This window comes from Hoplias malabaricus, chromosome 1, assembly GCF_029633855.1.
Source record: "Hoplias malabaricus isolate fHopMal1 chromosome 1, fHopMal1.hap1, whole genome shotgun sequence".
NCBI classification, from domain to species: domain Eukaryota; kingdom Metazoa; phylum Chordata; class Actinopteri; order Characiformes; family Erythrinidae; genus Hoplias; species Hoplias malabaricus.
In genome coordinates this window covers 47,887,173-47,903,766 of record NC_089800.1, presented here as the reverse complement: position 1 = coordinate 47,903,766, position 16,594 = coordinate 47,887,173, and the positions used below count along the sequence as shown (strand labels likewise).

General features: G+C 37.8%; 3 protein-coding genes across 3 annotated transcripts; all 3 read right to left on the bottom strand.

Moving 5' to 3' along the window:
- Positions 1-431: 431 nt before the first annotated feature.
- Positions 432-1,382, bottom strand: LOC136664034 (olfactory receptor 52K1-like). The gene has a single exon (XM_066641049.1). It carries the CDS (start codon positions 1,377-1,379, stop codon positions 432-434), a length of 948 nt encoding a protein of 315 aa, XP_066497146.1. The 5' UTR covers positions 1,380-1,382.
- Positions 1,383-3,200: 1,818 nt separating this feature from the next.
- Positions 3,201-4,151, bottom strand: LOC136710699 (olfactory receptor 52K1-like). The gene has a single exon (XM_066686467.1). The coding sequence runs from the start codon at positions 4,146-4,148 to the stop codon at positions 3,201-3,203; it is 948 nt and encodes a 315-aa protein (XP_066542564.1). The 5' UTR covers positions 4,149-4,151.
- A 1,744-nt stretch (positions 4,152-5,895) lies between these two features.
- On the bottom strand, positions 5,896-8,628 carry LOC136668090 (olfactory receptor 52K1-like). Its single transcript, XM_066645378.1, has 2 exons — positions 8,428-8,628; positions 5,896-6,609 (listed from the first exon to the last, which is right to left on the bottom strand). The coding sequence occupies exons 1-2, from the start codon at positions 8,626-8,628 to the stop codon at positions 5,896-5,898; spliced, it is 915 nt and encodes a 304-aa protein (XP_066501475.1).
- Positions 8,629-16,594: the final 7,966 nt, after the last annotated feature.

The window sequence follows — 16,594 nt, the reverse complement described above, 5'->3', positions numbered from 1 at the left end:
GCGGCACAGCAGCAGGTAGTGTCACCAGCACACAGTCACACAGCTCCAGGGTGCTGAAGGTTGTGGGTTCAAGTCCCGCTCCAGGTGACTGTCTGTGAGGAGTTTGGTGTGTTCTCCTTGTGTCCAAAATGCATGTTGGTAGGTGGATTTGTGACTCCAAAAGAATCCATAGGTGTGCGTGTGCGTGTGTGTGTGTGTGTGTGTTTCACCCTGTTAAGAACTGGCGCACCGTCCAGTGTATGGTCCTGCTTTGGGCCCAGTGATTCCAAGTAAGCTCCGGACCCACTTGCGACCCTGAACTGGATAAGAGGTTACAGACAATGAATGAATGAATAACTCTGAATATAACTTTTAAACATTTTAATGAATACCAAATAGGATCAACATTTAAAAAAAAATCATATTTAAACAGTGCTATATTCCATAATATTTTACAAAGGTATGATCTTTACATGGTTTATTAATTTCAGAAAATGGTGTCTTATTTCCTTTGTCCTCAGTCCATAAATGATTGGGTTGCAGCAGCTTGGAAAAAGTAAGTACATTGTACTCAGAAAAACACGGCTGCTTGGAGAGAAATCATTTCTTATTCTGTAAGACATAAACGCTATTAAAGCAAAAGATATAGTAAATGTAATGACAATTATATGAGTGATACAGGTATTCATAGCTTTCAAATGAGCCTTTCCAGATTTCAGAACAGAGATAAATATTATTATATAAGACACAGCAATAAAAAAAAAATCTACAGTCAATATTAAAAAAGCAGTCAAAAGTCCGACCAAGTTATTAATGGAAATGTCTCCACATGCCAGATGAACCAATGCCATGTGTTCACAAAAACAATGATCAATCACATATTTTACACAGTAAGTCAGTCTCCCAGCCAGACAAACTATTGTGGTAATCAGGATATTGTTTCTGATTAATGGCACCATAATTAACTTTAGAAAGTTGGCGGTTTCCATATATTTACGATAAAACAGTGGTCTGCAAATAGCAAAGTAACGATCCAGTGCCATGCACAATAACAAAGTAGACTGACATGATTCATTATAATGAATGCAAAACATTTGGATTAAACAACTCAGCAGTGAAATACGATTCCATCCAAATAAAAAGCTTAGCAACATATGTGGCACAAATAGCACTGGTCCACACAAATCTACAACTGCCATCAGACCAATCAGTACAAACATAGGAGAGTGCAGAGCCTTGTTTGATATTATTATATACAACAAAATAGAGTTTGCTATGATAGACAACAAAAACATCAGGAAATAAGGAATAAATAGCACCGGTCTCCATTCTCCCAATCCATTAAAGCCATTCAGTTTAAATTCTGTGAAAGAAATGTTTTGCACAAAAACTTCTACCATATTTCTTACCTTCGTAGTACAGATATTATATATTGATTTAAAATATATTAGCATATATTACATAGCCATGGATAACTCAGCCAATTTGAGCATTAGAGCTAAAGATGGATAAAAACATGGTCGTAAATTGGCTATTAAAAGATATATTCATAAGCCATATATTAATTTAATAAGCAATAGATTCTGGCAGCAATGGGACAGAGAGAGCTTTTTCTTAAACTTGTATGCTCAGTGAAGTCTTTCCAAGTGTCTCTTGCTAGAATTATAATCTCTAGACTTCCCACGTGGTCCTATTTCCCCAAACATTTACAATTCACAAAGCAGTGGTTACATACGACGGAGTTTTAGGGCCACAGCGGTAAAAAAAAAAAAAAAAAGATTCCGAGATTAAAGTCAGAATTCTGAGATAAAAAGTCGGAATAATTCTGAGAAAAAAAGTCGGAATAATTCTGAGAAAAAAAGTCGGAATAATTCTGAGAAAAAAAGTCAGAATAATTCTGAGAAAAAAAGTCAGAATAATTCTGAGAAAAAAAGTCAGAATAATTCTGAGAAAAAAAGTCGGTAGCTTTTTGAAGCCTATACAAATGACTGCATATGATGCCTGCACTATTGAGATACACAGACATTAATCTTTGCAGATGTATAAATGGGCCTTACTGCCCTTGACACAGGGTTTACTCAGTGTTATGATTGTGATTGCCTTGTGATTGGTCAAGGTAATAGTTATAGGAACTTTACCTATTTTATGACGGCCATTCTGTATTTAGAGAATGTGATACTGGTGAAATACAGCAGACATTTCTTTAACTTCAGGAAGATGTTCATAAGAAATTATTTTTGCATTTACACTGTGGGCCATGAGGAGAGATATTAACTTAGGAAGGCCGTAACACACTCTGGAGGGGTTGCCAGTCCTTTACAGGGTGACACATACACTCACATATTCAGACATGTTTGAGTCGCCAATCCCAACTCTTCAATGACAGTCACCCCTGAGTGAGACTTGAATCCACAACCTCAGGTTTATGGGGCTGTGTGACTGCGACACTACCTGTGGTACCCTCATCTGTTAGCAGCGATTGTAGCACCAACATAACTGTAAAAGGGAGAGCCATCAACCAGGTAGTTTAATAAAATAAACAGCCTTAAAAATTTAGGATTATAAGTCAGAACCCATTATAGCTAAGAGGCTATTTTTGACACAAACAGCAAGATACAAATAAATAAATAAATAAAATAAGCAGTAAGCTAGAGGAGCTCCCTTTACATTAGCTTTTAGGATATCGTTCAGCATTAGCTCACTATGCTACATAAACAAAATAAGTGCATAATTACTGTTTTTGTGTAGCCTGAAATGTCACATAGCAGCACAAAATTATTGTTAATAGTTTTTGAATAGTGCAGTAAATGACTCTGTAACAAGGCAGGGTGATAATGATGCTGTGTTTTTTTTATTCTAGTGGTGTTTTACGACCAAAGAATGTCACAGATTTTTTTTAATTAAGAATCCATAGAAAGGGTATTATATGATTTTGGTTAAAGTCTTTATTTTTAGCCTCATCACTCAAGAATCTCCACACTTAAGTAACTCAGTTGGCAGTTTATTGTGTTATTTTGCAAATAATATTTTTAAAATCATACTTTTAGCAAAATGACCCATTATTCCTATATGATGTCAGTTGCAGCTTAATAAGAATAACTTGCTAAATTGCTGATTATTCGACAGCTTTCATATAACTTTAGCTCAGCAATTATATTGCACATATTTTTAAATTGAAACATATGATCATCACTTTAAAAAATTTTATATTCCACAAGATATTACATAGATATCATCTTTACATGTTTTATTAATTTCAGAAAATGGTGTCTTATTTCCTTTGTCCTCAGTCCATAAATGATTGGGTTGCAGCAGCTTGGAAAAAGTAAGTACATTGTACTCAGAAAAACACGGCTGCTTGGAGAGAAATCATTTCTTATTCTGTAAGACATAAACGCTATTAAAGCAAAAGATATAGTAAATGTAATGACAATTATATGAGTGATACAGGTATTCATAGCTTTCAAATGAGCCTTTCCAGATTTCAGAACAGAGATAAATATTATTATGTAAGACACAGTAATGAAAAAGAAATCCACAGTCGGTACTAAGATAGTAGTCAAAAGTCCGACCAAGTTGTTAATGGAAATGTCTCCACATGCCAACTGAACCAATGCCATATGTTCACAAAAACAATGATCAATCACATTTGTTACACAGTAGGACTGTAGTCCAGCCAGACAAACTACTGTGGTAATTAGGACCACATTTCTGATTAAAGGTACAATGATCAGCTTTACAAAGTTGGAGATTTCCATATGTTTGTGATAAAACAGTGGTCTGCAAATAGCAAAGTAACGATCCAGTGCCATACACAATAACAAAGTACATTGACATGATCCAGAATAATGAATGCAAAGCATTTGTAATAAACAGCCTAACAGAGAAATACCATTCCATTCAAATAAAAGGCTTAGCAACATATGTGGTACAAAAAGCATTGGTCCACACAAATCTACAACTGCCATAAGACCAATCAGTACAAACATAGGAGAGTGCAGAGCCTTGTTTGATATTATTATATACAACAGAACAGAGTTTGCTAGGATAGACAACAAAAACATCAGGAAATAAGGAATAAATAGCACCGGTCTCCATTCTCCCAATTCATGAAAACCAATCAGTTTAAACTCTGTAAAAGAAAGGTTTTGGACAAAAATGTCTGGCATGTCTCTCAACTTTTTAGTGCAAACATTACCTTCCCCAAATTCTAATAATGTAACACTACAACATATCATTTATTTTAGTATACATTTATATGTGATTTAATCCAGGACAGATAAAAATATGGATAAAAGAAAATAATAATCAATAACCATGTCTTCATATGCAGCATATTTCTTTAAAGAATTGTAGCAGCTGAAGGCAGTGTGAAACACAGAAGTTTAGTCTTAACCTTTATAGTGCTGACTGAAATTGACTGATTATCAGGCCTCTCTGGTCCAAAATATAAGATGAAGTGTTCCCAAGAGGGACTGTTTCCACAAATATTGCTCATCCACCAAACAGACAATACTTGCCATGTTCAATACTTTTACGGCCATAAAAAGAATATACAGCAAGAAGAAAAAAAACTATAAAGGTTTTTTCTGTATTACATATTGTTTGCAAAAATGTTTTTAAAAACAAATAGCAAAAAAACTATGAAAATCTCTATTCAACTTTGTCAGTGACATATATATGGTAGTCTGTATATTGGTTAGATGGCAGCACAGTGTAGCATCAGGTAGTCACAGCCACAGCCCAGGTCTTGGAGTTGTGGGTTCAAACCCCACTTCAGGTCAGTGTCTGTGAGGAGTTTGGTGTGTCCCCACCTCTGAATTCCATGTGCCATGACCCTGATAGAGTAGTTAGAATGGATCATTGAATTAATGCATGTATATGGAAGGGTGTTATAAGCTTTTAGATATTTCAGCCCTTTACTGTGATTATGTGCATTTAGGGCAAAACATTTTGTCAATTTATATATTTATTTTATTTATATATTTATTTTATCTAATGCACCTTTTTTATTAATGGGCAGCAGGCCCAGGGCCTTATTTATATAGGGTGTGTACATACTGAAATTTGTGTGCGCAAAATCTCATGTAGAAGATGAACTGGGAAAAAGATAATTTGCTTAAAACAGACCTTTGACCCTTGAGTACACTGAAAACATTGCAGAGAGAGTGACATCATGTGGTAAAATAGAGGTGCACACATCAGTCCATAACGCAAGAATTCAGATTAACAATCAAAGAATATAGAAGAGTTAAGGAAGTTTAACTCTCTTTTGTTTAAAAAAATAATTATATATATATATATATATATATATATATATATATATATATATATATATATATATATATTCTAAAGTTTCTTTGCTTGCTGTAGCTCGTTCTAATTCATTTGTAGTAGTTTTACTCTAGCTTGTATTATTTCACTCTATTTTATTTATTTAAATAATTTTATCTTACTAATATATTTATTTGCAAAGTGCTTTGGAACTGTTTTGAAAATTGCCATATATAGCTCATTATTATTACAAACCGGATTCCAAAAAAGTTGGGATACTAAACAAATTGTGAACTTCAATAAGAACATTCATATTCTGACCTGTCATTTATCAAATAGCTTCCAGAAATGTGATAACCTATTAGTGTATAGCAAATGTTCCACCAGGTTATATCACAAAAACATCAAAATATCATGTGTTGGTTAATATATGTACATTTTATAAAGAGTTGACATAATGAAGATTTTGAGGGGTACCAATAATTGTTAAACACATTTTTAGGGAAAAACTATTTATTTATTTTCTGGAAAATGGTGTAGACTTTAAACAACTGTGGAGACTAGCCAGAAGTTAATATAGCTAAAAGCCAGGTTACATATATTACTTGATATTGTTTCCATAGAATGCTTCATTGTGCATTATTAGCACTCTGGTAAAATATTTTGTTTGTTCATAAATTTCAGGAACTGCTCTCTTATTTCATTTGTTCTAACTCCATAAATAATGGGGTTGAAACAGCTTGGAAAGAGTAAATACATTGTACTTAGGAAAACATGAAAACTGGATGAGAAATTATTTCTTATTCTGTAGGACATAAAAGCAGTTAAGGAAAAAGTCAAAGTAAATATCATGACAATTATATGAGTGATGCAAGTGTTTATAGCCTTTAAGTGAGACTTTCCAGACTTAAAGACAGATCCAAGTATTATTAAATAAGACACAGAAATGAAAACAAAATCTGTAGTTGGAATTAGAAAAGCAGCTAATAGTCCTACTATGTTGTTACTAGAAATATCTCCACACGCCAGCTGAACCAAAGCCATGTGTTCACAAAAACAGTGATCTATTTCATCTGTTGTACAGAAAGACAGTTTTCCAGCCAAAGTGACAATTGTAACAATTAAGATTATATTCCTCATAATTGGCCGAATAATAAACTTCAAAATGTTGGGAATTTGCATATATTTGTGATAGTAAAGTGGCCTGCATATAGCAAAGAACCTATCCAAAGCCATCCACACCAGTACAGTAGATTGAAATGTACCAAAATAAAGAAGGCAAAACATCTGTATCAAACAGGCCACGCGTGAGATACTATTCCAGGCAAATAAAAAGCTGAGCAGCATGTTTGGATGCTGAATGCAATGATGTGGAGATGGCAAATGTCAATAATTTATTCATAATAGAACATAGATAACAGATCAAAAGTTTAATCTGAGTAAATGTAACATTTTAAAGGAAAAAATATGTTGATTCAAAATTTCACAGTGTCAACAAATCCCAAAAAAGTTGGCACAAGTAGCAATAAGTGGCTGGAAAAAGGAAATTGAGCATATAACGAACAGCTGGAAGACCAATTAACACTAATTAGGTCAATTGACAACATGATTGGGTATAAAAAGAGCTTCTCATAGTGTCAGTGTCTCTCTGAAGCCAAGATGGTAAGAGGATCACCAATTCCACCATTGTTGCACAGAAAGATAGTGCAGCTATACCAGAATGGTGTTACTCAGCGTAAAATAGCAAAGACTTTTAAGTTATCATCATCAACCGTGCATAACATCATCAAAAGTTTCAGAGAATCTGGAACAATTGCTGTGTGTAAGGGTCAAGGCCATAAAACTCTACTGGATGCTCGTGATCTCCGGGCCCTTAAACGTCACTGCACCTCAAACAGAAATGCCACTGTCAAGGAAATAACAGAATGGGCTCAGGAATACTTCCAGAAAGCATTATCAGTGAACACAATCCACCGTGCCATCTGCTGTTGCCAGCTGAAACTCTACAGTGCAGAGAGGAAGCCATTTCTAAGCAAGCTCCACAAGCTCAGACGTTTGCACTGGGCCAGGGGTCTTTTAAAATTGAGTGTGGCAAAATGGAAGACTGTTCTGTGGTCAGATGAGTCACGATTTGAAGTTCTTTATGGAACACTGGGACGCCATGTCATCCGGACCAGAGAGGACAAGGATAACCCAAGTTGTTATCAACGCTCCGTTCAGAAGCCTTCATCACTGATGGTATGGGGTTGCATGAGTGCTTGTGGCATGGGCAGCTTGCATGTCTGGAAAGGCACCATTAATGCAGAGAACTATGTTCAGGTTCTAGCTCCAAGACGCCACCCAATGTTCTCTGCGGCCCCCCCGCGAAGGCTCCAGGGCGTCGGACGTGAGAAAAAAACCAAAGCAATGGGTCCGTGGGGCACCGGCGGGCCCCACGTCCCCTCCGCTCTGCCGTTGCCCTCTTAAGAGGAGGAGCAACTCTGGACTAAGTAGCCATGCGGTGGGCTCTCAATGGCTAAGGCAGACTCCAATAGAACGGGGGCATTTTGAATTCGTAAACACTCCAACGTGCTTTTTAGTGCATGTATAAACATTGTATGTTTTCAGTAGTATTAGTGTGAGCTTTGTCAATGGTAACATACTATACATTTATTGAGCGACACGAGAAACGTTAATACATTTTAACTGGTTTATTTACAAGCTTATAAAAGTACTTTATGTTTTCCAAGTTTGTGAAAACGTTCACAACAATTGCATATAAATAAAAACGTCTCATTTTTTACAAAAGGTCACATCATATATATATTTAAGTACAGTATTGATAAGTACATATGTAGGTTAAGTAGCAAGTCTGAATTATATAGTGGATTGTGGATCAAATTGTAATGAACGTAATAAATCTTGACCATAGCAGTACAGTAGCATTCTACATTAACTCTAAAAGTCACAGAGAGCAAATACCGCCGACTACCATGATAGATTGTGTGTATACAGATGTACATGGATGTACTGCTGTTGTAAATACCAGCGTCCATGTGAAAAAAAGTCAGCGGTCCCCCTGCTACTCTCGCTCAGCCAGCCACTCCTCCTCTAATGTCTTTCCTTCCGCAGTGGCACAGAATGACCTGTTGCCTATCCTGCTATGTCCGAACTCCCTAGTCTTTGATTGCCCACAGCTGAAGCATCTGTAGTGGGTTTGCTTCTGGCCTTAAAGCGTCCCTGAAGCAGCCGCTCCCTGTGCCTCGGCTGGTAAGAGACACGTTGCTTGTCGTCATCCGGCAGACAGTTCCAGAGAGCGACGATGTCTGCGACCTGCTTCTCGGACAGACTGGCTTCGTCACGCAAGTTCACCAGGTACCTGGCCAGCCTCACCATGCATTCGTAGCCTGCCGCTCCCTCCGGCCCTCTGAAAACCTGACAAGACAAAAACGTTCAAGTTAATCGTGCTCCCGTTTCCATGTATGGTTAAACGCTCACATCGTGTAAAAAACAAAGCACTTACTTCTTCTGCTCCCCGGTGCTTGAGAGGGGGGTCTGCGGAAGCGTCTTCGGACTTTGCGGGAGGAGATGCCGCAGCCTTTACCTCTGCCACCTTCGGGATGGGATCATCCAATGACAGAGGGTCAACGGCGGGGCTTCACCGAATCCTTCGTCCTCCCATTCTGACAGGTCATCAGGGGTGCCATCGGAGGCATCCGGGTCCCGGCCGATGTCGTCCCTCAGCTCTTTGCACTGCTGGGAGAAGAGGTACTCGACACCGATCAGCTCACCTGAAACACAAACAATCACACAGCAGTTTAATAACAGTGGCTATTTGTGCTGAGTGAAAATAGATTGGCTTTATGGTTACAGCACGATGGTTACGCGTTCAAAAACGTTACCTGTGTAGTCTCTGGGCTTGGTATAGTCCTCCACCAGTTTATAGCCCAGCATCTCCTCACTGAGCTGGTTGAGGGCGTGCTGCATGTTGCCAGTATAATACCGCAGCAGCTGCTCCGACCGGTTCACAGCTGATGCAGCGCGGTCCTCGTTCCACCTCACCAGACTATTTAGTATAAATCAGTGCAGTATGTTTGATATACTGAGTACACCATACTCTCGTGTTCTGGTATTAATCTATCTGGAGAATTCGCCTGTTTTCTGTAATGTTATAATGTTAAAATTAAAGAAAAGCTGTGCAGATGAAGTGATCAGGGTAAATGTCAGATGTGTCCAGTGTGTTGTGTGAGTTATATGGAGATACAAAGACTGTTTTGTAAAATACTGAGCAGAAATGAAGGCACATGGGTCACAGAAATATCTCCACACATGAAAAATGGATGATAAATTACCTTAATTTTCAGCACATTTCTGTTAAACAAGTAAAACACTAATGTTGAGCTGCAGTGATCTCCAGAGCTGAGGAGACAAAAAGCGAAGCATGTCCCAATTCTGCTCTAAACTGACAGCTTTTAAGATGGTACTGGAGATTCCAAGACATCGGCAAACTACTCTGGATATTTTATGCTTGTTATGAAGTAAAGGGTCATAATGCACTGAAATTGCATGAACGTGAGATATTACAATTTTGATCTCAGATTATTAAAGGAGAAAATACTGATATTTGACATTCACATTTGGGCTCTCACGCACCTCTTTGGTCACCCTCCAACCATATCAACCAACATCATAAAGTACACACATCTAGGAAAACCTATAACCAGTATAATACCGCAGCACCTGCTCCGACCGGTTCACAGCTGATGCAGCGCGGTCCTCGTTCCACCTCACCAGACCTCATCCAGGAGGTATGCCTGAGGTATAGCTGTGATGTGTTAAAGGCAGTGATAATAATGAATGACTCCCTCTGAATGGGTCCATAATGGCTTGTTAAGCATAACAATACAAAAACAAGACAACATAAATTCATGCATTTAAGAGACACACTGCAGAAAGAAAAAAAGGGAGCATTTCATTGTATTAAACTAATATTAATTTGGTAAACAGATCGACAAAACACATGATTACACACAGAGAAGAGGTTTAAAGAAGCTGACATTAGTGGAAATGGTCTCTTTCATACAATATTTTAAAACTATACATCTAATACATATGACTGACTATTTTAATACTAAACAACTAATGTTTTTATCCTGATGCATGTAATATAATATTTTAATCAGTAAACAACAACATCTAATGGTTTTTGTACACCTAACACTTATAATTCCATGTTTTATCACTAAAAAACAACAAAAACAACTCAGATGAACAGTTTAACGTCTGAGATTCCAAGAAATATAATTTATTCATGTAAACACAATTGCAAACACTTGTTAAACACGTTTAACAAACCTACAACGAAAACTAACGTTACCAGAACACATTCCCTACAACTAACACTTACAGTTTTACTACATTTTAAAAAATCGGTGTAATTTAATTGAGAAAAAGCAGATTATAAACATAAAACAGTGTTTACACAAGCCCTTAAGTGAACGCTGCGCTGTATACAACGACACACGCACCAACAACGCTGCTACCTTAATCTTTAAACGCCAAACCCCGATCCTAAAAGTTTTACTAAAGTCTAAGCAATGAACGAGAAGCAGCACTTACCTTTTAATCGTTGTCTGTTCGCTGTAGAACTAAGAGAGAGCGAAGCGACTCGTTTCACAGGAGCCATTGTAAGGCCCGCCCCCAGAAACACTCACAGCCGTCGGCCAATCAGGCGTTAGCACATCCCCACAGTTTCAATGAGGAACCAGTGTCAGACAGCCATCGGCCAATCAGTCGTTAGCACCTCCCACAGTTTCAATGTGTGGCCATTGTCAGACAGCCATCGGCGTTAGCACATCCCACTGTTTCAATGACGCACTTTGTTTGCGTCTCCGGGCCAATCATTGCAGCAGGAATTGAAACAATTGAAACAGGCCAAGTTGAAACAGGCCAATGAGAAGCACTAGAGAGGCGGGAATTGTGAAACACTTAAGCGCGAAGATCGCTCGGTCACATGCTCCCCATCTAGACGTCATCTCTTTCAGGGAAGACCCTGCATTTTTCAACAAGATAATGCCAGACCACATTCTGCAGCAATCACAACATCATGGCTACGTAGGAGAAGGCCCGGGTACTGAAATGGCAGCCTGCAGTCCAGATCTTTCACCTATAGAGAACATTCGGTGCATCATAAAGAGGAAGGTGCGACAAAGAAGGCCCAAGACGATTGAACAGTTAGAGGCCTGTATTAGACATGAATGGGAGAGCATTCCTATTTCTGAACTTGAGAAACTGGTCTCCTCTGTCCCCAGACGTCTTTTGAGTGTTGTAAGAAGAAGGGGGGATGCCACACAGTGGTAAAAAAATGGCCTTGTCCCACCTTTTTTGGGATTTGTTGACGCCATGAAATTTTGAAACAACATATTTTTCCCTTAAAATGATACATTCTCTCAGTGTTTAAACTGTTTTGATCTGTGATTTGTGTTCTATTCTGAATAAAATATTAGATGTCCCAACTTTTTTGGAATCCGGTTTGTATTATTATTTTTAATATAAATATTAATTAAAATGAACATTCTCTACAGCAATACTAAAGATGACATGATAAAGCTGTGACGCAGAACACTGCGTGGTAATGTGTGAAGAAGAGGCATAGTATAAATCAGTGCAGTATGTTTGATATACTGAGTACACCATACTCTCGTGTTCTGGTATTAATCTATCTGGAGAATTCGCCTGTTTTCTGTAATGTTATAATGTTAAAATTAAAGAAAAGCTGTGCAGATGAAGTGATCAGGGTAAATGTCAGATGTGTCCAGTGTGTTGTGTGAGTTATATGGAGATACAAAGACTGTTTTGTAAAATACTGAGCAGAAATGAAGGCACATGGGTCACAGAAATATCTCCACACATGAAAAATGGATGATAAATTACCTTAATTTTCAGCACATTTCTGTTAAACAAGTAAAACACTAATGTTGAGCTGCAGTGATCTCCAGAGCTGAGGAGACAAAAAGCGAAGCATGTCCCAATTCTGCTCTAAACTGACAGCTTTTAAGATGGTACTGGAGATTCCAAGACATCGGCAAACTACTCTGGATATTTTATGCTTGTTATGAAGTAAAGGGTCATAATGCACTGAAATTGCATGAACGTGAGATATTACAATTTTGATCTCAGATTATTAAAGGAGAAAATACTGATATTTGACATTCACATTTGGGCTCTCACGCACCTCTTTGGTCACCCTCCAACCATATCAACCAACATCATAAAGTACACACATCTAGGAAAACCTTAGAACATAGGGCAAGAATTGGGACAGAGCAAGATGGCAGACAGCAAAAGCTGTATCTCAGACAGTCCCAGCTGGATGTATTTTGTTAGGTTCCTAGAAAAGATGTATGGTCACCTTATCAAAACAACACATCTGGAGGTTGAAGAACAGGGCGAAAGGGGGCTAAGAAAGTATGCCGAGCAACAGATAGTCTACTGTCTCTAATAGCACATCAATAGAGTGAATGTGTACGGTCACTGAAGCTGAGAGAATAAGCTATGAAAAAGAAACAAGGATGTGGTGTTATTGTTACGCTGATTGGTGCATTTTGGCCAGTCAGGTAGGGCATCTACAGTTTTCTGGGACATGTTCAGCACCTGGAAAATCAAACGGCAGTTAATTCATGCCAGTGCACTCTAAGCGCAGCAGCTATTAGGCAGCAGGGAGATGAGATAGAATGGCTCAGCTATGTTGTTTTTGTAAAAAGACCAGAAGTGGACATAGAAGCAAATATAGCCAGGAGAGAACCCTTTTATGACCTCTGAAATTCAGGACCTCTTTTTATGTCTCATTCAATGCTGTTTATTTAGAACAGTATTCTTATTACTGTAGTTGAAATCCAGGACCCACACAGACCATGGGGAAAGTGCCCCCTGTTGACCCCACCAGCACCACCTCCAGAAGTCACCCAAAGTTTCATACAAGTCGTCCCATCCAAATACTACAAACCTTAAGTCTTCAGTTGATTTGCTTGTTCTGATGTCCAGGTGCTATGACTGCTGACAGTCTGTTAGCTTCTTTGCTTGAAACTGTTTTTCAGTTCAGCCCACAAATTTTCTACTGGATTTATGTCAGAACTTTTCAGTGGCCACTGCTTGTTTCAATTATGATACACGTTCTAGCAAATAAAAACACCATACAGACATAATATGGTAAATATCTAGGTTTTTTTGCATTCTGAAAATTAAAACTGAGTTCTCATGCTAAATTATATCATCTACAATGAATGCAACCATGTTATATGTAACTTTTTGTAGTTACCATTAAAAAAAAATGAAAGCATATTAAAGACAAACATATCTGCAACAGTGGCCTAGAAGATTGATGTATGTTATTAAAGCTTGGGTATTGCTCATAGTAATTAGAGGTCAAACAGAAACATTCATAATTGGTCCCATGGTAGAGTCTGCTGTGGTCTTACGTCCACTCCATTCCTGTCCTTTGCCCCTTGAGGGCTATTTAGAATGTTTGCCTGTGAAGCACTGAGAATACATGTGGCCCTGTTAACACAGCAACAGATACTGAAAAGCCCCTTGAGATGGACCTCACCAAATAACCACAATCAAGTAATAAGTTATACTTAAAAAACAAGAAACATCAATGTTGATGCTATTATTTTCATTAATGGCATACACATGCACTGTCATGAAATTCTTAAGTGCTTAAATTATGTCAAACTGTGTGTACACAACACTTGAGCAGAACATTATATTTCAGAAAAGCATGCAAAGAGAAGTTTCCAGGGCATGCATTAAGATTAGTTTTAGGCTAAACTGTACTGTGTAGCCAAATGGTTATTCAGTACCAAAACCTAGCCTTAAGCTTAAATTGGGTCCAGGTGTTTCATCATATTGTTAGCATGTATAACTAAGTCTGTGGATTTGGGACATTTTTTTTGTTATTTAAGATGCTGTATGTATGAATGTGTGTTGTGTTGTGTTCCAATTCCCAAATTCGATCATGTTTCCCATAGTTGTAAGCATGATCATATTGATGGAGAACTTCATAGTGATGGAAACACCACATACATTAGAATGAATTAAATCAAAAACATGCTCCTTTTTCAGTGCCTCATAAGGGAACTTGATTCATATCAATACACAATACACAAAATACATGCCCTAAAATGATATATGTAAAATATTCACTTCAATTACACAAGGTAATGCATTCTGAATACTTTGAAATGCTTCAACATTTTCTTACATTTTAAAACAATGTGCCCAAATTTATGCACCTGCCTAATTTTGTTTAAATAATTTAAAAACTTACTTTCACTTGTCAAATATCACTGTGCTCATCTGCTATATGATATATTTAAATGAAATTGCTGACCCAAACAACCAATGATTTATAAAGGAAAATCATGGTAATTATCAGGGTTGCCCCTTTAAATTTTTCATACCACTAGGAAAATAATGGAGAAAGAGAACAAATGTATATGCTTTTGATGGCGAAATCTGTGATGCTAGGGATATTTTTCAGCAGTTCTTGGTGTGTATAACAGGCATAAAAAAGAAATAATGTAGAACTTAGTCTCTAGGAATATACTTTTAACTTTTACTTTCATCATGCCCTTCAGGGCTTCCAAAATGCACAGCACAGTACTCCCCTTTCTCTTGCTTAAACATGAAATACTGTTTGAATTTCCTGCGCCTGGCCAATGTCGTATGCCAGTTCCAAGGCACTGTAATGAAAATTTTGTGGGTTCTAGGAATGTGATCATTAATTTATTTTAAAAGTGAACATTCATTCTTTCATTTGTTGTTTGTTACCACTTAACCAGTTCAGGTTCGCGGTGGGTTCGGAGCCTATCCGGAATTACTGGGCTCAAGTTTGGAACACACCTGGGATGAGGGGGGGTCCTTCGCAGGGCGACACACATTCACTTTCACTGATGGATACATTTGAGTCACTAATCCACCTACCAGCATGTGTTTTTGGACTGTGAGAGGAAACCAGAGGACCAAGGGGAAACCCATGCAGACACGGGGTGAACACACCAACTCCTCACAGACAGTCACCCGGAGCAGGGTTTGAACCCACAACCCACAAGGACTCTTGAGCAGTTTGACCCTGACACTGAGAGTGAACATGTTAAACTTATAAGTCTCTTCATGTTATCCATTATTTCTCCAATTGCAGGTTGCAGGTCACAGTAAATGTTCATCACCATTAGGTGATACGGGATCTTTGGTAGATACAAATACAGTAGTCAAATTTAGAACACTGTCTAGATAAAATTCTATCCTCACACACACACACACACACACACACACCTTGCTAAACTACTACAAATTAGGCCTACTTGAAGACTTTTTGGTGCGCTCTTTTTAAAAAAATGCAGAGCAACAAATGGACTAGTAGAACTACACATTTAACATTTACATTTACATTTATGCATTTGGCAGACGCTTTTATCCAAAGCGACTTACAAAAGAGTATCTAACATTCAAACTACAATACAATTTATAAAAATTACCTTACATTGAGTGCAATATGCCAATCTAATGCTAATTTAATCCGTATGGTCAGTGTATCTGAGTAAATGAGTGTAGATAAAAGGAGGTGGTGTTATTGTTATGGTTGATCAGTGTATAACACAAAATAGGGAAGCATTGAGTGAGACTACAGACAGAATTCAGACAACACTCACATAAACAAAACAGTTATCTTTGTGACTTCATGTCACCAACTATCCAGAACATCAACACAATTAAAAGTACTATATATCTACAAGTGGCCTAAAGAGGGATACTGGCTCTTGGTCGGGGCTTGTTCACTGGGATGATTTTTGTTTTTTAATTACAGCTATGACATGGTGAAAATATTTTGTGGTGTATGGATTCATTGTTTGGATGGGAGGAAGAGACATGGGTCAGGCAGTGGTCATGCTGAGCAGTGGCCAAAGCACAGAATATTTGCTCTAATTGACCACACAAATTTCCTCACAGAGCTTTTTTAACAGAAGGTAATCTGTTTGTTTCCCAGAATAAGATTATCTTGTGCTTTGTGATGAATTTGATCAAAGATTGTGTAGTGGAGTACGGACCAAATATGAATATTGGACAATGAAGGAATAATGAAATGAAAGGTTTTGAATTAAACCTTTCTCACTCTGACCAGGACTTTCGTCTGGTCCCGAAATCAACATTCCACAGGACCGTTTGAACAACGGGGTACAAAGCCCCCACACACGCACACTCATAAGCTAAGAGCATCAAAGAACCCTTTAACGTAACATATGGCATCTGGATCCCCTAACCTCTTCAGGAACTCGAGATAACTTTTATGATGCTTTTAGAG

What these genes read in the sequence shown, in the direction of transcription:
- LOC136668090 (XM_066645378.1), bottom strand. Translation starts at nt 8,628, where the DNA reads ATGGTGAGGCTGGCCAGGTACCTGGTGAACTTGCGTGACGAAGCCAGT. An exon ending in CCACTACAGATGCTTCAGCT is followed by an intron (nt 6,610 to 8,427) that starts GTGGGCAATCAA and finishes CATTGCATTCAG; the next exon opens with CATCCAAACATGCTGCTCAG.
- LOC136710699 (XM_066686467.1), bottom strand. Translation starts at nt 4,148, where the DNA reads ATGCCAGACATTTTTGTCCAAAACCTTTCTTTTACAGAGTTTAAACTG.
- LOC136664034 (XM_066641049.1), bottom strand. Translation starts at nt 1,379, where the DNA reads ATGGTAGAAGTTTTTGTGCAAAACATTTCTTTCACAGAATTTAAACTG.